This window comes from Xiphophorus couchianus, chromosome 2 (genome assembly GCF_001444195.1).
Source record: "Xiphophorus couchianus chromosome 2, X_couchianus-1.0, whole genome shotgun sequence".
Taxonomy (NCBI): Eukaryota; Metazoa; Chordata; class Actinopteri; order Cyprinodontiformes; family Poeciliidae; genus Xiphophorus; species Xiphophorus couchianus.
In genome coordinates, this window is record NC_040229.1 from 13,620,864 (window position 1) to 13,643,155 (window position 22,292).

Genomic DNA, 22,292 nt, shown 5'->3' on the forward strand with positions numbered 1-22,292 from the left:
TGTTTTCCTTTTGACAGGAAAAGATGAAGGGTAAAAATAAGCTGGTCCCAAGGCTGCTGGGGATAACCAAAGAGTCAGTGATGCGAGTGGATGAGAAGACGAAGGATGTGGTACAGGAATGGCCCCTGACAACAGTCAAGAGATGGGCAGCCTCCCCGAAGAGTTTTACTTTGGTACAGTGGGACTGACTGTGCAAGTCCTCAGCACTATTTTCAGACCGCTCCTAATCTTAAACAGTGGGGAAATAAAAAGAAATGCCAATGCTTTTCTCTGTAAATATACTTAGAATAGCCTGTTGGTGTGGAATTTACATCACATGTCTGTAACAACTCATGTAATCTAGGTGAACAAACACAATCAGGCAAATTTGATTGGGAATTATGTGAAAGAAAATGAAAAGATACAGGGAATAAGTGCAGTGCTAATTATGTCAGCTGCTTCAGTCCTACATAATGGCCTTTGAAAAGGTTTCTCATTACCAAAGTATTGCTCAAGAAGCATACTATGGTGAGTATAGCATTAAAAACACTCATAATTCTGACCTTTTTGCAAACATACATCAGTCAAACCAAGAATGTTGAAAAGGTCTTAGTTATAATGTGATTGAGCTACAATAACGTTATGCACTGCAGATGATGATCCTGCAATTGCTAAACTATGTCCAAATCCAATGTTTATGACTATGAAACTATTATGATGACATGGCTTTTTAGAAGCAAGTCAATAAATGTCAAAATAATGCAATTTAAAATTAAATGTTCTCATTTTGCCAGCTTAGAACATTTATCCTGTTAAGCTAAATATAAACTTCCCCATCTTAGTGCATATTGGTAATGTTGATGTAGGCATCTGCCAGCAGTCGATGGTATACTCCTTTAAAACACTATTCTCATGTTCACCACTCTTTCATTATCACAGCCTGATGACATCAGGGTGGGGTGAGCTCTCTGTACTGCTCTAAATGTAATGTTCAGTTAGAGAAAGTCAATCAGATGACAGACAATGATGGAATGACTGCAGGGGAATGATGCAGACTCTAAAACACAAAAAATCTCATGCAAAGGGGTACAGTCTTAAACAATATCATTTAAACCTCTGAATGCGCCAAGAAGAATTATCAGGAACCTTGAGCAGCGCATACCCAAAATCCCAGCTGAAGGTGTCAGTAACAAATTTTTTGTATTGAATAAACTTCATGTGTGTTCAATACATAATCTATTTTTACACACATTTATAAGGTCATCTAGATATGTTAAAATAATTGAATGATTACCAATGTCTGATGTGAACTCCATATTACCGACCCCATTAGAAATTTACTTCTCTATTTCTCATTCTCTCTGTTTTATGCATACATTCAAATGCATAGTGGTATTGCATTATATGCTATAAGATATATTAAAATGTAACATTTTCACAATGCTAGACAGCTATTATGTTGGAGTTAACAATAAGCTAAAGGGGGAGAATGAGCAGAATTTAGATGAATTATATATCTAAAAAATGGTTTTCTTTTAAATCTTATAGTTGTTTTCCTCCACTGCTGGATGGGCTTAGTTCATTGAAAGATTAATAGAAAATGCAAATTAAAAAAACAACAAAAAAAGAACTTCTAAGGTATGTTTGCCAGCATTCATTTAAAATAAAAATACTAACTCTTGTGTTTCTACTGAGTGCTTTGAAGTAAGAACTTTTCAGATCCACTACATCTCACATGAAATCAACTCTTTGGAGAAATAGGATGTTCTACAGAAGCCAGTCTTTTTCCTTGAGAGTCGGAAATGATGAAAGTACTGCCAAATTTATTCAGACCCTAACCCTTAGTGATGCATTTTTTTAATCTGAACACATTTGCACACTTCCTTCCTCCAGTTGAAGCTAAATTATTTTGCATTAAGACAGATGACAATACACTGTAGCATAATAACACTGTTTCTCTTGTTTTAAAAAGGATTTTGGAGAATATCAGGAAAGTTACTACTCTGTCCAGACAACAGAAGGTGAACAGATATCCCAGCTTATTGCAGGATACATTGACATCATCCTTAAAAAGGTAAGAGCATAAAAAAGGAAGCCTTATTTAAATTACTGCAATGTTTCTGTGCATTCCAAGAGTCTCTTCAAACGTGCTTGCTGTTCTGTCTTTTCAATGCAGAAGCAGAGTAAGGACCGATTTGGCCTTGAGGGGGACGAGGAATCCACAATGTTGGAGGAATCTGTTTCCCCAAAGAAGTAAGTACTGGTTGTACTAATCCCTGTAGATACTGACCATTCTTATTTACAAACATACTGCATTGTGGTGAGTCTTGATGCATTTGTGTCTTGCTGCTTAATTGCCTGTGTATTTATAGTTATAGAAAGAGAGATATGTCAGACTTAAACACAAACACAACCCTATGGATTTCAAGATAGTTTTATGAAATGTGTTTTTTTCAATTTGTTAGTAGAAAGTCTGTCAGATTAAGACCATTTAAGTATTGCATAATGGACAAAATAAGCTGCATCATTTGTAAGTTAAGAAATAAAACATAAATTATGTTATTAATACTAGTTTATTAAACCAGTCATTCCCACTGTTAGTGTCTGGTCCACTTGCACTAACCCAGCCACAAATTGTTAAAGTAAATAAATAGTGTTAATAAGTCTAATAAACAGTTATGGCAACATTGATTTATAAAGATCATCTCATCTTGGTGTTTTACAAAACCAAGAGTATGATCCTAACTGTAGTTGAGCCACTGAAATAAAAGCATGTTTTATTCTGTATTTAGACTCTGTTTCTTCTCATTTTACTTTCAGAACTCCTACACACTAATGAAAAAGTAGAATAGAAAAAGAAATTTTTCCTGCTCACCTTTTCTTTCATCGTTCAGTCTCTTCTACTTGAGGAGATAATTAGGATGCTACATATAAATGGATTCTTGAGACAAACGTTATTTATTTAGGATGTGCTTTTTTCCAAGCTTGAACGTTGAGTGAGAAATATTCACATTTCTGTAAAATCATTTTGTGTTCCTAGCTGGTTTAAAAAGAGATGCTAAATGGTACCACATTTTTATGAGTAATGGATGAATATATATCTTGGTCTTATCTATATTATGAAAAGTCTCATCTCCCTGCAGTCTTCTCTCCTCCTGTCGGGAGGCATAGAAGCATAAACAATGAAGACATCCATGTTTAGTAAGATTGATTTCGGGGTCAGACGCACAAGGATGGTGTAGAGAGGAGGCAGGAAAAAGCTTCACTGCAATCGTGAGACAATTTATCTCTACATTTGGGTTTATGGTCTCCTACAGAACTGGAGTGTGAATGAGAAGTGGAGATTGAAAAATGTATTATCAGTGGAAATTCACATGGCTCCTGTTGAAACTACTCTCTGATAAAATATGCTGTCATATTTCCCCATGTGCATGCACCAGCTGACTCATGTTGAAGTTTCCATTGCAAAAACATAATTGATGCATTTCGAAACAAGCTGTAATTAACCAATGGAGTCGGGAGCATCTGCTGAGTTGGACATGAAAACCCGTTTTTCTGCAGTACTCTCTCTGTCGAGGCCTACTCATTGTGAGAATGATTGTTGGTGCGTGACCATTGTTGTGCACTAATTATCATTTTGTATGTTTTCTGGTCTAAATCAATCTCTGGGATGTTATTATCAAAAACATTAACATATTCATTTGATTGAACACCATTGACTGCTTAAGTATTTATTTCCCTTTACATTTTCCACCTTACACACAACTACAATATTTAATGTATTTTATTGGGATTTTATGTAATGGACAAACATAAAATATTTTATTAATGTGAAGTGGAAGGAAAAAAGATCCACGTGGTGGTGTATTTGTTTCTAACCCATTTCATTTTGAATCCCATTAATAAAATGTAGTGCAACTAATTGTCTTTCGAAGTCACCTGTCCTGTGAGGGTTTGTTAGAAAACAGTGAACAAACAGCATTGTAAGAAAGAAAAAAAATAAACAACTGACATGGTTGACAGGTCAGTTAAAAGAGGAAGAAAACACAATTTCACATGAGAGAAATCTATGTGAGTCAAGTGGAGAATTGGAAAAATCTCATATTTGGTATTCACAGTAGTGGTGTGACAAATAAAATTTGTGAGCGGTAGCCCACCTCCTTTGCACTCTAGGAGCTTGGAAAGGGGGATAGGAGCCAGCAGCTGAGAGGAAAGCGTTTATCCCCTGCAGGATATAGCGGCAGAATGCATCAATACATAACGCCCGAATAGTTTGGATTTCCTTCCTGACTCTCCCTATTGCAAAATCTTCTAGCAGTGCCAATTCTGGGTGATGGATGCAGCAGGTCAGAGTTTGTACGGGGGACTACAAATTCTCCCACCAAGTTTGTTTTCTATATATCACAACCTTTGTGTGGAAAGAGAAGTGCACCAGTTTCAGGCCCCATTTCACCTTAAAAATGAGACCACTTCGCCATTTGCCGAATCAAAGTCTTTGTTCAAAAATGTCAGTTGCATTTTAGCACCAGCCATAAAAATGACACAGCAAACTTGTGGATGAAGGCGCTCTGTTTGGTTGAGACCAAGATAGAACTTTCTGACTTATATGCAAAACAATATTGGACAAGGGAAACTAACATTACCCCACATACACTAACCATACTTTGAAAGATGATGGTGGTGGAAACAACATTATGATTTCAAAATATTCAACTCCTTTCTTTTTTCTTTAGCTATATAAAGTACATTGCTGTGGTCCATAGTGCATCCCCAAGAGATGTTGATTATTTAGCTAAAATTATCATGAAATGGTGAAGAGCAGGACTCAAATGCATGGAGGACGCAGGCAGGTGAAAATAAACAATTTCACTCAGGCAAGCATAATACAAAAGGAAGGGGACCAGAATATAAGAAATACTAAGTTACAGAACAAAAGCACAAGGGATCATAAACTAAGGAATGAGGTAAATGTGAAAAACAAAACTTGACAAATCATAATACAAAGCAAAAACACAAAACCAAAGTCCCAAACATTATGACAACAACAGTTTGGACCAAAGATTAAATACATTAAAAAAAACACCAACAATGGATAATTGCTACCTTTGTTTCCACTTATAACTTCTGCCTGTGTCTACCTTTTAAATCAACTTCACACTGAAAAACTATGTCACTAACCTATTTTTTTCTAAATTTATTTTTAGGTCCACAATTTTGCAACAGCAGTATAATAGGGTTGGTCGTGTGGAGCATGGGTCAGTGGCTCTTCCTGGTATTATACGCTCTGGCTCCATTGGTGGCCCTGATAACTACAGTGTAGGTACAATGCCTTCTGCCCAGCAGCAAATCACCACAGGACAGATGCACAGAGGACACATGCCTCCACTAGTGAGTAGGATAACACACCTTTACATCCTTTGTTCTTTAAGTCCTGAAGAAACAAAACATCATTTGGAAGATGCAAACAATTTTCCAGGTTTGATGTGATTTGACTATTTAGACAATGAATCAGCAGCTCTTTACTGGAAGATGCACAGAAAGCCCTGATTTCATTTCACAAAATATGCTTTGTCTGTGTTTTGTGTCTTCTATCAGAGTCTAGCCCAGCAGGCTCTAATGGGAACCATTAACAGCAGCATGAAGGCTGTTCAGCAGGCGCAAGCCGACCTGGGACAAGTAGATAATCTGCCTCCACTGGGCCATGACTTGGTGAGTTACACTATATTCATTTCACAGTTTTGAAGTGCACATTGGGATAGATAAATGCAGAGTGGATCTTTATTTTCGCTTCTCTTACTTTATGCCCATTTTTAAGAATCATTAGGTATTAGAGCAGACTGTAAACATTCATGATATTTTCTTTGCTAGCCTTGGGCTTGAATCACAAATGATCAAAAATCTCCTACTGTGATGAATATCTAAGACTCTTATGTTCCTCCTCCAAAAGGCATCCAGGGTCTGGGTTCAGAACAAAGTGGATGAATCAAAACATGAAATCCATTCTCAGGTTGATGCCATCACTGCTGGAACAGCTTCTGTGGTCAATCTCACAGCAGGTGAGTTCCCTGGAAAATACTAAGCACTTTAAAGGAGCTCCATTCAGTTATTTTTACTTTTTCTTAAATAGTCACATTATACCATTCTACCTGGGCAAATTTTTTGAGATAAGAATTAATGAAAGTTTCTTGTTACGACTGGCTCAGGGTCATTACAAAATTGGGAGACCATGCTGTGCTTAAGGTGCAGAAAAAGCATATCTTTTAACAAAAACTACAATGGAATGTGAATTTCAGTAGCAGAGGCACAATCCAATTGCTTGCATGTGTGGTATGCGTGTATACGGAAGTGCTGAGATGCAAAAACAATGACGAAATTAAATGTGCGTGAGGAGAGGAGTTGAGGCCTGGCAGCAGTGCACCACACACGTCAGGAGGCAGAGTGGACTCCGAGGGCAACGACGAAGGTGGAAATGGGAAGATCTACGTATTTTGTGCTCTGAATGAACAGATCAGCCACACCTGCACAGAGGAGGAGCACAAGGGCACCTGCAGCAAAACTCTAGCCTAGGGCCGTAACATTTCCTAGGTCCGTTTTGATCAGTGACTGGGTAATGGTTTAGTTTCCTCTATTGGTATTCTGTTTCTGCTAAATAATACATCTTAATACATCTGCTCTGGAGCTCATCGCTCCCAGCTGCCCCGTGTTCTTTGGTACAATGCCAGTTTCCAGTTTTAATCTAACCTTGCCATCTGTTAGATTTCACCTAAGGTCCCCTCACCATCGAATTCAAAGTTTTTCTTCTTCACAGCCACTTCCCTTATTAGTTCCTTATCTCCATTGAGCCATTTCAAACAGGCTCTAATCATGACACTGATGTGTGTGTAAAAGCAAATGACACATGAGCTGCCCTGTGGTGAACTGAGTCAGTGCTGCAGCAGTAAATTAAGATGCACAACAAAGGCACAGGTTGATTTTTGGCTGGTTTGACGGTCGTCTCTCCGCTGCAGGTGAGCCAACAGAGACCGACTACACAGCAGTCGGCTGCGCCATCACTACCATATCCTCCAACCTCACGGAAATGTCCAGGGGCGTGAAGCTTCTTGCAGCACTGATGGAAGATGAAGTGGGAAGCGGACACAAGCTCATGGGTGCCGCCAGAATGTTGGCAGGAGCAGTGTCAGATCTGCTCAGGTCCGTGGAGCCTGCTGCCGGCGAGGTGAGGCACCCAGTGATTACTGCGCAGCTTTGAGAATCCCATCTGCAATCCCACACAATTCACACATACACAAAATGCTGATCTGCTCATTTTAACAATTTCCCAGAGAAGATGCAAGTCGGAAGCTTTTTTTTTTGCCAGGGAGGGATGTTTGATCCTGTTTTAGATAGTTTTCTGTGGGAACTGGCCAGCCACGTGTAATGAATGTGCTGATGTCACCCTTGTGCAGCCGAGACAGACGGTGCTGACTGCAGCAGGAAGCATTGGACAAGCCAGCGGGGATCTGCTCCGTCACATGGGGGAGGGCGAGACTGATGAGAAGTTCCAGGTTGGACGCCTCCCACTCACTGTTTCCATGGCTGTGTCGGCCAAACAGGAAGACACACACACCCATATTCTCTGGCCCCCTTTAAAAATGTCAATACACTCTTATGTAATTACCTCAGGCTTTATTGTTGGCCTGCCACTTTAAAACAAAGCATCAGATGGAGTGCTTTTAAAGTAAAAAGATTATACAGTGTTTAAACCCTGTAGTATTTAGCCTGTCCCTAGTAATGCTTTGTGTATTTGACAGAAATTCATGTTCTTACAACACGCTCCTCAGTTTAAATGTCTCCTTAGATATATAAAAAAATCTAAACAAAAACAAATGACCATTTTCAAAAATCTTAGACCAGCAGGTTTCTGTTAAATTAAGACTTTCTCTTTATGATAGAGAAACTAACTAACTTTAAGTGATGATGTTCAATCAAACTGTTACTGTTTAGCTATGGTATTTTCTTTGATCAGGAAAAGACAATCAGCCAATTTCAGCCAATCACAAGTCAGGGTCCATCAAGTTGCAATACATCTGACCTGAATTCAGCTGTGCACCTTTATTTAATAATACTGACAGGCTATAGTTTGATAGTCTGATAGTTTGCCTCATTCTTCTTTTGTGCGTCTAGTCTTGCTGCTTCTTGTACATTATTTATGCACAAGTCACATTACATCAGTTGAACAAAATGAACTGCAAACATTTACTTTCCTGCTCCCTTCAGTCACACGCACACAGCTGTGCTCTGTTCCTGTGAAGGACACTGATTAATATGTTGCAGGACACCCTGATGAATCTAGCCAAAGCGGTGGCCAATGCAGCTGCTATGTTAGTCCTGAAGGCCAAGAATGTGGCCCAGGTGGCCGAGGACACCATACTGCAGAACCGAGTGATTGCAGCTGCCACTCAGTGTGCCCTGTCTACCTCCCAACTGGTTGCATGCACCAAGGTAAACACTTTGATTTTTTTTTTTTTATTCACTTTGCAGACTTGCAGACAGATCATTTGTGTCTGAAACAAAATAAAAATGCTTACTTTGCAAGCTTCCACAATGTGCTTGTCTGGATGATGGAAGAATAACTGTAGCTTCCTGCTTCATTGTAAAATCAATGTTGGATGTCTTGATTTGTCTGAGCTCTGCCAGCCTCTGTGTGTGGTGCAGGTGGTAAGCCCAACCATCAGCTCGCCGGTTTGTCAGGAGCAGCTTGTCGAGGCCGGGAAGCTGGTGGACCGATCGGTGGAGACCTGCGTCAAAGCTTGCCGCTCGGCCAGCAGCGACGGCGAGTTGCTGAAACAAGTTGCAGCTGCAGCTGGTGTGGTCAGCCAGGCCCTGAGTGACCTCCTCCAACACGTCCGCCACTACGCCAGCTGCGGGGAGCCCATCGGACGCTACGACCAAGCCACAGACACAATTATGAATGTGACTGAAAATATTTTCACTTCCATGGGCGATGCAGGTTAGTAGCTACAGCCGTGCTGAAGGAAACAGAGTAGTCTATTTGGCTCGAGTTAATATATTTTGACTGTGTTGTATGAAAAGCAATATCTGCAAATGATCCTGGAAAAAAAAAATCCTCAGTGGATGTTCAAAGCTCAGGTTGTATGTTTTGATTTGAGTCAAGAGACTGAAGTATTTTTAAAGTGAGTCAAATTCCCAAGGGCTTGTAGTTACCATGTCATCCTAAACCACTACAAAGTTCTGAGTCTGGTTTCAATCAGAAACTGGGAGTCTTTGGCATTCAACAGGAAACACATGACTTGGGCATTGGTATGAAAGGCCAGGCGTTTTTCGTCAATAAATCAACTCTTAAAAATCCCACCAAACACAAGAGATACGCATTTTAGTGCTGAAAGGACAGGTTGATGCCATACAATCGTATGGCATCAACAATCAATCATATTTTGATTGTAGAGCAGCTAGACATCTACAGCGGTTTACTGGGTGAGTTATTTAGAGCATGAGGTGGGAGTTTCAGAAATGCTGCTTTTAATAACAGACATGTGGGGAGGTGTTACGTAGATCCCACAGATTTATATTTTTGCCGGAGCAGATGATGGATTAGAAACATTCTGCCACACGAGGACATAAAGGTGACAAAAATATGAACATGAAAACTATTAGGCAAAATGAGGTTTCTCGTTTTGTGACTAGAATAAAATTTCATTTAAAATATTATTAAATTTTTAGGTGTAAATAAATTTTTAAAAACCTGGAGATATGAAATACACATTTATGACAAGGATAAATCTTATGTTTTTTGTCAAATTTTTTATGTATTTCAGATTTGTTTTATTTTGATTACTTTGAAATATTATTTTACAATGTCAATTTATACATATCAAAACATGTAAAACTGTTTAAAACTAATTAGAAAATGTTCCCCAATATTTATCAACTATTCTGTTTATACATATTATTTATTTTTGATCCTAATCTCATTTGTTTGTGAGAGTTCTGTGCTTCTCACATTTGACAAGAATGTGAGAAGCACAGAACTCTCACAATAATCTCCATTAATGCACACAAAAATTGATTTGATGTTCCTATTTCACCAACCAACCTAATTCTGTAGACATGACCTGCTTTCATCAACATTCATCATTTTATTGACATGGCAAAGTTTGTAAAAACATAGGTTATGACGTTGTGTTCAAATTAGATTTACATAATTCTGAATAATTATCTTCTTTTCTCTTTACAATATATGGGATTTAGGTAAAGCCTTTGATTTTTAACCTAAAGTTACCTAAGGCTTAGCATTTTGTGGTTCACATCTTATTCCCTGGTGGAATCTCATTTATTTTGCTTGAAAGAGCTGCTCTAAGTTCAGGTTGATTATCTTAAAAAAAAACAAAAAAATCTGTATTGTTAATTTTAAAGTTTAAAAAAAAAAAATCTCAATGCGACTCATGAATCTCCTTATTTGGATGTTTCTGTGCAGGGTACTGTTTTTATTTATACAGATATCAGTGTAAATTAGCGCATGTTGGAAGATGCAGCAATAATAATCCATCGCTGTATTGATACAAATTAATGCTTTTGCTTTGGGAATCCTTGAAAATTCCTTTGTCGCAGAAAATCTTTTTTTTTTTTTGTATCCTAATTAGATCCTAAAAGATCTAACATATTAACACCTCATTCCAACAGATTAATACTGATGCAGACTTTGTTTTTTGGTCTGAACAGGTGAAATGGTGCGTCAGGCTCGCGTGCTGGCCCAGGCTACCTCGGACTTAGTCAATGCCATGAGGTCAGACGCAGAGGCAGAAGTGGATGTCGACAACTCCAAGAAACTCCTTGCTGCAGCCAAACTCCTGGCGGATGCCACAGCTCGAATGGTGGAGGCTGCAAAGGTGAGTGATTGGTTCTTAAATGTTTTCTCATATTATAACACATTTAACATGAGTTTATTATTATTATTATTATTATTATTATTATTATTATTATTGTTGTTGTTAATATTATTATTATCTTTTCTACTCTTTATTTAAATTGTTATAAATTGGCTTTGAGAGAACTTAAAAACACGACTGCTGAAAGTCTGCACTTCTTTATGTTAATAGCTACTGTCTGATTTTACATCCAATATGAAAGTATGCAGAATCAGTGTCTGTTAATGAGCCTCTGGCGCCATCGAGAAGGATATTATCTGGGTGAAATACCCATGCAAGAGAAGAGCAGCGTGTAGCTCGTTAATATGTTTTTGATCTGTGGCACATTAATCACCACATCACTGCCATTATCAAAGAGGAAGTGAGGATCTTGCACTGACGGTTTCCTTGGAAACTGAAAGAAGATGAAGTTAAATGTTTCTTTGCATTTATCATACAACACGTGCAGTGCAGTCAGAGTTGTTAAACTTAATATTCAAAAGGTGCTGGTGCTCATATTGTTTTCTGGATCTACAACATGCATCATTACAGTATGTGCATTTGCAGAAATATGCATAATTGTGGGGTGTTTTTTGCCCTCAGGGGGCAGCCGCATACCCAGAGAATGAGGACCAGCAACAGAGATTAAGGGAGGCAGCCGAGGGGTTACGGGTTGCTACTAATGCCGCAGCTCAAAACGCCATAAAGAAAAAACTAGTCAATCGACTGGAGGTGAGTCAGAACTGTTATCACCCCCCCCTTTTCAAGTTGATCCACCGTAATACAGTCATCAAACCTTCATCATCCATCTTCGTAATTAAGACACATTGATATTTTCTTCCTCTTTGATATAAAACTCAGAGTAAGGTCACTTTTTTTTATTTGTCTGTGTTATGTCTTTTTATCACCACGGAGAGCTGTAAATCCTACTAATGCACTGAAGGAACTATCTGTATTAAGATCTGTGTTTAGCCCTCAATATCAGTTTGCCTCCTAATGACTACCACCCCTCTGCTCTGGAGCACCCAATGTTCAATTTCCCAGGCGCATAAACTATTCATTACCCAGGGGCTGGAATCAGCCTGCTATCAGACAGGAATCTCAGCCTGACTCCTTGCATCAGATGGTCACAGTAATGGTGCCAATGGTCACCTCCATCACAGCTGCATGTAAGCTAGTTGAGGAGAATATTATTAATCTCCGAGTGTGCTTGTAACAATTATCTGTGAAACATTTAGGCAGCTCTGGAGCCCTCAGTTTTGTACTGTCAAGATAAAATGAAAGCCTCAGTGGCTGTGGAGACATGTTTACTTGTAGCCTTTGTTTTATCTTTGTTTACTTGTAGCCTATTGTTTTTTATTTCGATATTATGTCTAGAATGCTAAGCAAAATAAAATAAACGCACATTCGAGTCATTACGGTACTTAGGACAGTGGTGTCAAACTTATTTTAATTTTGGGCCACATCAAGTTTATGAATGTCCTCAAACAGCTGGTTGTGGCAGATTGTTTGGGTAAAACTACTAATCAACAAACTGTTCAAATAATATAGTTTTCTCTGCATTTGATGAGTATTTCTTGAAACATATTCATATCTAACATATTTTCACATTGTTGTAATTTGACAGAATGCAAATAAAAACTACTTTGATTTGACTGCTACAATAATATTTAAGCACACAACTGTTAGCTTGAAGTGCTATTTCCATCTTAATTCAGCCAGCAAACATTCACCATCCATCTTCCATTACTGGAGTCATTCATTGTACCAAAGCTGTCTCAAGTACCTCTAATGTTCTTTTTGTAATGACACATTGTGTTCTGTAAACCGGTTATATTTTATTGTTCTTGGCTCCTCAGTCACCCAAAAAGATTTTTCTCTTTCAACCAACAATCTTTTAAAAGCTGGTCATGTTTGCATTCTCCTTCATCATCGACATAATATCATAGTAAGAACAGAAGAACAGGCTTCCAGCCATTTGTTTTTAGGTTGGAATGATTATATACCAAATACCTTAAATTAAATTTTAATAATTCACTGTGCATGTTTGTAATTATTATGGATTCTCCACAGAGAATTAGCTATAATCTCCCATCCACAGAGGTTCAAAGTTCTACAGGCTCACATATATGCATTTTGTCACATCTAATGATAGGATAAAGGTTTCTTAGCAAACTGCAGAAAAAATACTCTTCTTTTTCAGTGCTTAACCAGCTACTGGTTTAATTCTAAGTTAATCTTTTACCCCTGTTCTTTTAAAATATGGTATCGCTAATTTGAAATATTTTCCTGGCACAGACATAATACATAATGTATAATTTTTCAATAACTGAAAAATTACTGAGGCCATTCTAGATGATTAATGACAGATTGGTTTATTACATAACTAGTTTGATGTGTATTTTGGTTCACTGTGCTGTTGGAACATCCAGTTGTATCCATTTTTCAACCAATTTTTTCTTGTTTTGAGTTAGAGATGAAGAACTTGGAAGTCATCCTCTTTCTTCATTATTGAACTCACTGCTGCAGATCTTGCCAGTACGGTCCTGGTCCCCCCCCGGACCGATTTATTTTCCATTAGCAAATCAGGCGCTGCTCTGCCTGGCTGTTCTCAGAATTCCATACATCAGAGGTAGTACTAGCCGGTCCAAGACTGGTACTGTCTTGTGTGAAATTTTGTTTCCCTTATGTCGGGAGCATGCACTGCAGCCAGAGAAGTGCATGCAACCTTTTTCACAGCGCTTCCGATCAATTTCTCCGTAAAATAACTCACATAATCATGTCAAGGTTGCAACTTTCAGTTTAATTGACACCTGCTGTTCAAAAACAGCAGCAACAAAACTGTAAAATAAATAAACCTGGCCTTGTGGGACGTTTTTCTTACACAATTTTTGTGGGTTTTTTTTTAAATCACCAACTTTAAAAAAAAACAGCAGTCTTTTTCAACTTTTGTCATATTCACTTTAGCCTGACAAATATCAGTCAGTCACTAAACGCTGATTTGGTCACTACACACACACACACACGCACACACACACACACACATTGTGTGTATTTATATATATTTTTGTTGCTGATATAAAGGGGTGGAAGCTAGCTGATTGATTGCAGGACACAAAAAATTAGACTTCATAAAAAGATGAGATTGCAGGCTTTCTGGCAAATCCTGTTCTAATGTGAAATATGACACATTACTGGATGAAATGTATTTCCAGTTGCTAATATTTTTATTGTTAATGTCACTTATTGATCTAAGATAATAAGTCCTAGCATTTGTATTAAAATATTGCTCTATGAATCTGAGATATATAAGAATATAGTTCTTCTCTTCTCAAAGGAAATTTTATGTTTTTTGCCCAGGAAAAAGAAACACTTTAAACCACTATTAAAAGCTCAAAATTTCTATGGCATTCACACTGATGATGAGTGTATGTAAACATGTTGCCCACCACAGTATATGAATAGACATTAGGCAAATTAAGAAAGACTAGTGGTGATCAGTTCATGTCATAAAGAGTGGGTTGGAATTTTTCTTCTTTTTTTCCTTTCTTACAACATTCTGGCTGAAACTCCTGATTAGATCTGAGCCTGAGCCAGAACACGGCAGTATATCACAAGATGGAGCATACATGAGTGCTCCTCTTTGCCAAGATCCTTTTTTTACTGTAGACTAAATTGTTTTGTTTCTTTTTTTTTTTTGTTCTATGAACAGATCGCCGCTAAGCAGGCAGCGGCTGCTGCAACTCAGACCATAGCAGCTGCCCAAAATGCTGCCGCTTCCAACAAAAATACTGCTTCACACCAGCAGCTTGTACACAGCTGTAAGGTACTGTCATGCAGTCTTCCTAATGCATCTTCTTTTTATGCAATGTATGTATTTTGCTGGTTTACTTTCGGAGACCTTCTTAGATTTGCAACATTTTTCTCTTGTAGTCTCATTAGTGTAGCATATAAAAATGCACAATGAATATTTTTCATTCCAGGCAGTAGCAGACAGTATTCCCCAGTTGGTGCAAGGAATGAGGAGCAGCCAGGCCCAGCCTGAGGAGCTTGGCCCTCAGCTCGCCCTCATCATGGCCAGCCAAAGCTTTTTGCAGGTAAGCATGTGACCTTTAAATTGTCTGTGACCATCTAGCCTTTGCTTTTATTTACATCTTAATAATGGATTTTTTATATTTCTGTCACTATCTGTCAGCCTGGAAGCAAGATGGTTGCGTCGGCAAAGTCAGCTGTGCCAACGGTAGCTGAGCAGGCTGCTGCTATGCAACTGGGCCAGTGTGCCAAGAATTTAGCAACCTGTCTGGCAGAGCTCCGGACTGCCATGCAGAAGGTATCCATAACACTGCATGAGATAACAAGATACATCTGAATGCCACAGGATATTTGCTTGCTTTTGTATTTTAATGAAACTCCACTCCTTTGATCTCATCTAGTAATATCAGCAGCATATAGCATATGATTCTGTCTGTTCTGCATAATTGAGTTTGAATGACATTTTGTTGTTTGGGTGTTATCTGAAGGCCCATGAAGCCTGTGGCCCTTTGGAGATTGACTCAGCGCTCAAGACAGTGCAGACACTAAAGAGTGAACTCCAAGATGCAAAGAGGTCTGTGATTGATGGCCAGTTAAAACCTCTTCCAGGAGAAACGGTCAGTAGATAGTGAGATACATTACAAAATTAATTTGTTCTTACTGAAATAATTTATTAAAATGACTCTAAGCGGATGTTCCTGCATATTTTGTTGGACTAATCTAGTAAGATCTCCATAAGGAGGCAAACTAGGTAAAACCATGATACTGCAGCTTTACTGTTTCACAAAGTTTGTTAACTTTGTGAAACAGATTTAAGACATTTAGCACATTTAGAGACTGAAAGTTTTCCCCATTTTTTGCAAAATTCCTCAATATGAGTCGAATTGAATTGAGAGTATGTATGAGCAAGAACGTATTTTAGTATTGACACAGATTCTCAATTGTCTAGGTCATTCTAACACATAAATATGTTTCGATCTAAACCATGGTAATACGTTGTCATTGTTGGTCAGAGTGTTTACGCATTCATTTTCCTCCATTAATGCATGAGTATTTATCTTTGACATATATGTTTTGGTCATGCATAAGCAGGTGGAACTAATGATTCACTGTGTTGTTCTTGCAGCTGGAAAAGTGTGCTCAAGATTTGGGAAGTACATCAAAGGCTGTGGGCTCCTCTATGGCCCAGCTGCTGACCTGTGCTGCTCAGGGCAATGAACATTATACAGGTAACCTCTTCTGAGCAAATACAAGATGCTCACATTTACTGCAGTTACTCGTTCCCACTTTACTCCAGCAAACCGACGAACTACAGCAAAAATAAAAGGCTAACTGGGTTATGATTATTTTTATTGTTTTCAGCAATATTTTTTTTTGTAATCTGCCTGGCTGTTGTTTCTGTTAAATGTGATTTCCTAAATCTAGGTGGAGTTTAAAGACATGTAGAGAACAGCTTTTCCAACAACGAGTGCTTCCAGGCACTGCTTCATGCTGTGGCTCAGGGTGCTGCCCGCTGCTCATTAATCTTTTCTTTTTTTACTGGATTTAACATTTCATCAGTAAATGGCTCCACTCTGCTGGTTAATGCAATTTGATGCAATTTGCTGCTGTTTTAGCTCTATGTGTAATAATTTAAGAGCACCTCCCATGTGGAGGCCGTATTTATTATACAACCTCATTAATTTAGACAGTGAGGGCATTTCGCTATCGTAGTTTTGGTCACAGTATGTTTCTACTCCCAGCTGATTTATAGGATGTTGCAACAATTGCAGTCAATAGGGAAAATAAGTATTGTTTAACACAAGGACTGCTGAAAACAGTTTTAGAAAATATAAAAAAAGACAAGTTGCACATCTACTGTCTATCCTTGCTATGTTTTATCAACATGTGATTGATTCATTTAATTATTTTCTTTTTTATTGCAGGTGTTGCCGCACGAGAAACAGCCCAGGCTTTGAGGACTTTGGCCCAAGCCGCCAGAGGTGTAGCGGCCAGCACTAAGGAGCCTCAAGCTGCAGCTGCCATGTTGGACTCGGCTCAGTATGTGATGGAAGGCTCGGCCATGCTGATCCACGAGGCCCATCAGGCTCTGGTTCATCCAGGAGATGCTGAGAGTCAGCAGAGACTGGCTCAGGTAGCACAGGTCCCAGCTATTTAGTCCCAGATGCGATATCAATGCCCCCCAGTGATTACATTGTTCTTCTCAGTCCTCTTCCCCCATATGCCGCTGATTTGTAAACATTTCTGGTTTTCCATAACAATCATCCCCTCTAAGCGTTACTATTTTCTCCCCGCTGAGTCCTTTGTTGCCTGACATTCCTCCCTTGGGAATAAAACCATTCATTTCCCACAGACCCTTCAGGAGATAAACATATTGTTTAGCATAAATCTGTGACAGCAACAAAAATTAGTGACAGCGCTCTAAGCTCAATTTGCATTTCAGATGTTTTTTTTTCCCCCCCAGTATAGCTCTGCTTTGCTCTTGGGCTTTACTGTGTAGCACATTATTAGAATGGGTAATGGCAGTCTATTCACTGATGTTGTGCTGTGTTTCAGGTAGCTAAAGCGGTGTCACACTCCCTGAATAACTGTGTGAACTGCCTACCAGGCCAGAAGGACGTCGATATGGCTCTCAGGAGCATCGGGGAAGCCAGCAAGAAGCTCCTGGTGGACTGTGTGAGTTCTGGTCAAGCTTAGAATATTATTAAAAAGCTGTTTTACTTCAGTTGTTTTTTATTCAACTCACAAAGGATTATTGTAAATAAGGGATACAGCTTGCAAGCATGTTAACTGAAAGTTGAGTTAGAGGAAAAACTGTAGTAGAAGAAGATGTATAAAAAGCAGAGATAACTGCAGATAACTGCCTTGAGTTTGCTCAAGACTTTGCCCAAACTCTTGAGCAAAGTCGACTCAAGAGTTTGGGGGAAATTTACAAGGTGTTAAATATAATATATTTGTGTATATTGTCAGTCAAGTCAGCATTCTCCCGTCTTATTGTGTTGGTCAAAACATTGATACAACATTTCATTAGCTGTAATTCATGAAAAATAACAGAAACGAATGCTTACCACTCTGCGTGCTATAAAACTATACAATACACAAGTTTCAAATTTCGAATTGAATTCCTAATATAAGTGTGACTATTCAACCTGCATCTGTATTTTGAAATATCAATGCATTTTTGTACTGCAAATCCTAATAAACTGACCTGTCTTTGAAGCTCCCTCCCTGCAGTAAGACTTTCCAGGAGGCCCAAACTGATTTGAACCACACAGCAGCTGAACTCAACCACTCAGCAGGCGAGGTCGTCCACTCATCCCGTGGAACAAGCAGCCAGCTGGCTGCAGCCTCAGGGAAGTTCAGCCAAGACTTTGATGAGTTCCTGGATGCTGGCATTGAGATGGCAGGACACACCCAAGTAGGTTTCACAATCATGCAACTTCCTCCTCCACATTCCACTGAAATGGCTATTCAGTGGAGCGCTTAAGCGTCATTGTGCTGAAAGCCTTAAATACGGAGTGTATTTTTTTATTACCTTATTAGCTAAGATATTGTTTAAGACAGTGGTTAATTGAACATTTTCACCTTATTAACTTGGGAGCACTGATAGCCTCTAACAGCGCCTACACTTTCAGATTTAATAGGATCTAGTGGTGCTCTTGTTCTGGTGATTTAACTCATTAGTTTGTAAAGATGGAGTTCAATAGGAGTTGACACAGCGTAACACCTAAGTTTGAGCCCGCTATGTACAGAAAATGGTTAGTTAAGGAGATGCCATAAATACATTTATTTGACATTCTTGCCAAGATAGTAGTTTTCTAACCTGCAGATGTGGTTATTGTTTTCTGTATTTTTTTCCATCTATCATAAGAATACATGTATTCTTCTTTGTTTTGTCCCTGCTCAGAGCAAAGAGGACCAGATTCAAGTCATTGGTAATCTGAAAAACATCTCAATGGCATCAAGTAAGCTGCTACTGGCTGCCAAGTCTCTCTCTGTGGATCCAGGTGCTGCCAATGCAAAAAATCTTCTAGCTGTAGCAGCAAGGTACAATATTATTCAGAGTGAAGCTGAATCGTTTCTATTGTCCACTCATGATGCTGAGTATCTAACTGGTCCTGATTGTGTAAGTTGTGATGGATACACAAAACATCTTCCTGCTGCATCTGTATGCCACTCCTACAACATGTCTGTTTGGTCTTGCTAAAGGGAGTGCATATCCTCCCCTTAGTGGAGAGAAGCCAAGCAGCTGGTCCCATTGGGCTTTTGGCCTGACTGACTCCTCTCTGTCTAATTAGGAGGATGGAAGCCTTGGCTGGAGCTTGTCTGTGCTCAGCAAGGCTGAACACAAACTCAAGACAATCTCTGTGCCCTGTGCACCGTGTTATCCGATCACAATGAGAGGCCAGCACTGCCATGCTTGAATAGGGAAGCTTAAAGCACATGTGAGGCTGTGTGTATGTGCGTGTAGTTTTCACAGGTGAGAGTTAACAGCGGATGTTTTGGGGCTGCTGGTGTGTTTCAGGGCAGTGACGGAGAGCATCAACCAGCTGATAACAATCTGCACCCAGCAAGCAGCGGGACAAAAAGAGTGTGACAACGCCTTGAGGGAGTTGGAGGTAGATGTCCCCACATTCACTTCAATTCATATCGACAAACACCAAGCTTGAGGAACAGATGTACATGTATACATTTACATTCAATGTACATTTTATGTTTGTGTCCAAGCTCACAGCAGAGAATAGAACAATATTGTAATTGCTCTGTTTTTTTCTTCTTCCTTGATAAAATTCATACTGCAGACTGAGAATTTTTGTCAGAATGCTATCACTGAGTTGCTCATGTTCTTTTCTTATAGCTTCTAAAACTTTACGTCAAAGTCTTACAAGTATAGAATCTTTTATAGTCCTGCATCAGCTAAAGTGCACACTTCTATTTTCACCTATAGTACATTTTTGCCTGATTGCAAGAAATGCAACACCGTGAACTGAAATCTTAGCATAGGATTTAAGGCTGAATGGAATAGAAATTTACATTGCTTATTAAAAATAAAGCAAACTATTTTTATAGCATATTTTTTGGAGGGACCCTTTTCAAAGATCCCAACAATATTAAGAGCGAGAAATTCTGGGGACGCCTTAGATCATGTTTGATTGTGTGCTCTCATTTGTGTTTACTTAATTGTTACAAGGTGCTAATAAAAACTGGCATTTTTTGCACAAAAAAACTTTGCTTTAACATCCTGAAAAATGAGCTTTTCACAAGACAGAAAATAATCGTGAAAGGGTACTTTGAGAATTTTGATGATTTCTGTATTTTTTCTGAATTTTTAAAATGTTGGGTTAATGCTGGTAGTTACTCTCTCAAGTAACTTTGCTTTATATATAACTATGATCATTGAAGCTTTCTTAATTTAGAATATTAAGATATTTGTTTTTATATTTAGTTTTTTGGGTGGCAACTATCCATTAAGTTGATGTAGGACTGACATAGTATTTTTTTTTTTGGGTGGAGGTAAGGGTAAAGGTTTTGTTGGGAGGGACATAAGCATGCCTGAACTTACTTTGAAAGGCTTGGATCTGTTATTTCTGTTTCCAGTTGCAGTTATTCTTTTATCTGATATCTCTCATAGAGCCCCTGAAGAGCAGCAGTAAAAGTGGTTGCACTGTCTAAACTTTAGTATCCAAAGCATTTTACCTTATGATTTACCTGTGTTCAGTTCTCCATGTTACTACTCAATTACCTAACTGAACATTAATTTCAACACCAATAAACTTTAATTAAAGGGACTGATTGATATAATTTATCTTTGAAGCATCATCTCATATGTGCTATTTATATTGAATGGCCATTTTAATATCTGAATTAACTGCCTGATAGATTTACAGTGGTGTTATAGCAGAAATGTTTATTGATATGTTCACAGTGGTTCAAGTTATTAACATCTCCATCTGTGCGCAGGCTGTCAGAGGTCTCCTAGGCAACCCCAACGAGCCAGTAAATGAACTCTCCTACTTTGACTGCATCGAAAGCGTCATGGAGAACTCAAAAGTACTGGCGTTTAAAATGATTCAGACTGCTGTATGCTTTAATTGTCAGAGGTATTTTATGCAGCAGACATAGTTTAACATCTAATTTGTTCGCTTCTTATTTATTTTTGATGTGCCTCAGGTTCTGGGAGAGTCAATGGCAGGCATTTCTCAGCACTGTAAGACAGGTGATGTTTTAGCCTTTGGAGAGAGTGTGAGTTTGGCATCCAAAGCTTTGTGTGGGCTGACAGAGGCTGCAGCACAGGTGAGATCACGCCATCGCACCAACGCACCCTGGGTGATACCCGGCTGCTGCTGTCATTTCAGATTTTATTCTGTTTACTGTGTTTGTGGTTACATTTTCATAACTAACCAGACTGCATTGAATTATTTTTTTTTTTTTTTTTCAAAGCCGAGCTTACATGAAAAGAACCTAAAGCATCATGACAGGGTTGAAAACACTCAAATACTATTTGGAGTCTACTGGGGAGCTTTGTATTGAGTAAATGAGACACATGCAGAGTGAGGCAGGTCTTTTTTGAAGATTTTACAGTCTGCCATCCTTAAAACTCTAAAATAGCATCCTCATGTTGTTGCCTTTTCAAGAAAGGAGCAATTTTTTGTTCACACTAGCTTTTACTATACAAAACTTTCATATTATACTGTATGTCATATTAAACATATTAAATTTAGATTTGCATGGAAATTGTATATGGATTTGCACTCATGCATGTTAAATTTGTCTGTAATAACCATTCCAGTTTGCTGGTTAAAACTAACTCAACAAACACACTCTTAACTCTCTGTTTCTGTCAACCCTTTAGGCCTCTTACCTTGTAGCTGTTTCAGATCCTAATAGTCACTCAGGTCATGAAGGGCTAGTGGATCCTATTCAGTTTGCCCGAGCGCATCAAGCCATACAGACAGCTTGCCAGAACTTAGTGGACCCAGCCAGTAGTCCCTCACAGGTAAGATGATGCATCTTAATCTGAAAGACACCACAAAAATTATTTTCTGGCATGTGGCGGTTGCTTTATGTGCCTTTGTAAATGAGGATGACAAAATGCCTGAACTTTAACCTTTCTGACTGTGAAAAGTAAAGCACTCTAAAGACATTGCATTCATTATCTTGTTGCTTACTATTTTACTTTTACAGAGAAACATGGTGGCCTTTTGCTCTCCACTCTAAAACCTAGCTTGGCAGCATTTTGTCTTAGCACAGCCCTCAGCCATTTAAGCTACTGACAGGTCAACTGAATAAACATTGATTGTGTTGTTGCAGTGTAATTGTGTGCTTTAAGAACTTGTGTTAGGTGTTACCTTGAGATGCCCCATTATGTTAAACACT

The 22,292-nt window shown here is 38.7% G+C and overlaps 1 protein-coding gene across 6 annotated transcripts in view; it reads left to right on the forward strand.

Moving 5' to 3' along the window:
- Positions 1 to 22,292, forward strand: part of tln2b (talin 2b) — a 102,352-nt gene that overhangs the window by 53,056 nt on the left and 27,004 nt on the right. For all 6 annotated transcript variants that reach the window (XM_028044138.1, XM_028044153.1, XM_028044161.1 and 3 more), the window contains exons 10-34: positions 18 to 173; positions 1,952 to 2,053; positions 2,156 to 2,232; positions 5,184 to 5,367; positions 5,575 to 5,688; positions 5,927 to 6,035; positions 6,987 to 7,195; positions 7,425 to 7,523; positions 8,293 to 8,460; positions 8,674 to 8,968; positions 10,699 to 10,865; positions 11,487 to 11,615; positions 14,596 to 14,709; positions 14,867 to 14,980; positions 15,079 to 15,213; positions 15,404 to 15,532; positions 16,042 to 16,144; positions 16,841 to 17,049; positions 17,472 to 17,591; positions 18,136 to 18,333; positions 18,823 to 18,962; positions 19,441 to 19,534; positions 20,877 to 20,966; positions 21,087 to 21,209; positions 21,769 to 21,912. In XM_028044138.1, the coding sequence (XP_027899939.1) occupies positions 18 to 173; positions 1,952 to 2,053; positions 2,156 to 2,232; positions 5,184 to 5,367; positions 5,575 to 5,688; positions 5,927 to 6,035; positions 6,987 to 7,195; positions 7,425 to 7,523; positions 8,293 to 8,460; positions 8,674 to 8,968; positions 10,699 to 10,865; positions 11,487 to 11,615; positions 14,596 to 14,709; positions 14,867 to 14,980; positions 15,079 to 15,213; positions 15,404 to 15,532; positions 16,042 to 16,144; positions 16,841 to 17,049; positions 17,472 to 17,591; positions 18,136 to 18,333; positions 18,823 to 18,962; positions 19,441 to 19,534; positions 20,877 to 20,966; positions 21,087 to 21,209; positions 21,769 to 21,912 (3,522 nt within the window). The remainder of the gene's footprint in view (positions 1 to 17; positions 174 to 1,951; positions 2,054 to 2,155; positions 2,233 to 5,183; positions 5,368 to 5,574; positions 5,689 to 5,926; positions 6,036 to 6,986; positions 7,196 to 7,424; positions 7,524 to 8,292; positions 8,461 to 8,673; positions 8,969 to 10,698; positions 10,866 to 11,486; positions 11,616 to 14,595; positions 14,710 to 14,866; positions 14,981 to 15,078; positions 15,214 to 15,403; positions 15,533 to 16,041; positions 16,145 to 16,840; positions 17,050 to 17,471; positions 17,592 to 18,135; positions 18,334 to 18,822; positions 18,963 to 19,440; positions 19,535 to 20,876; positions 20,967 to 21,086; positions 21,210 to 21,768; positions 21,913 to 22,292) is intronic.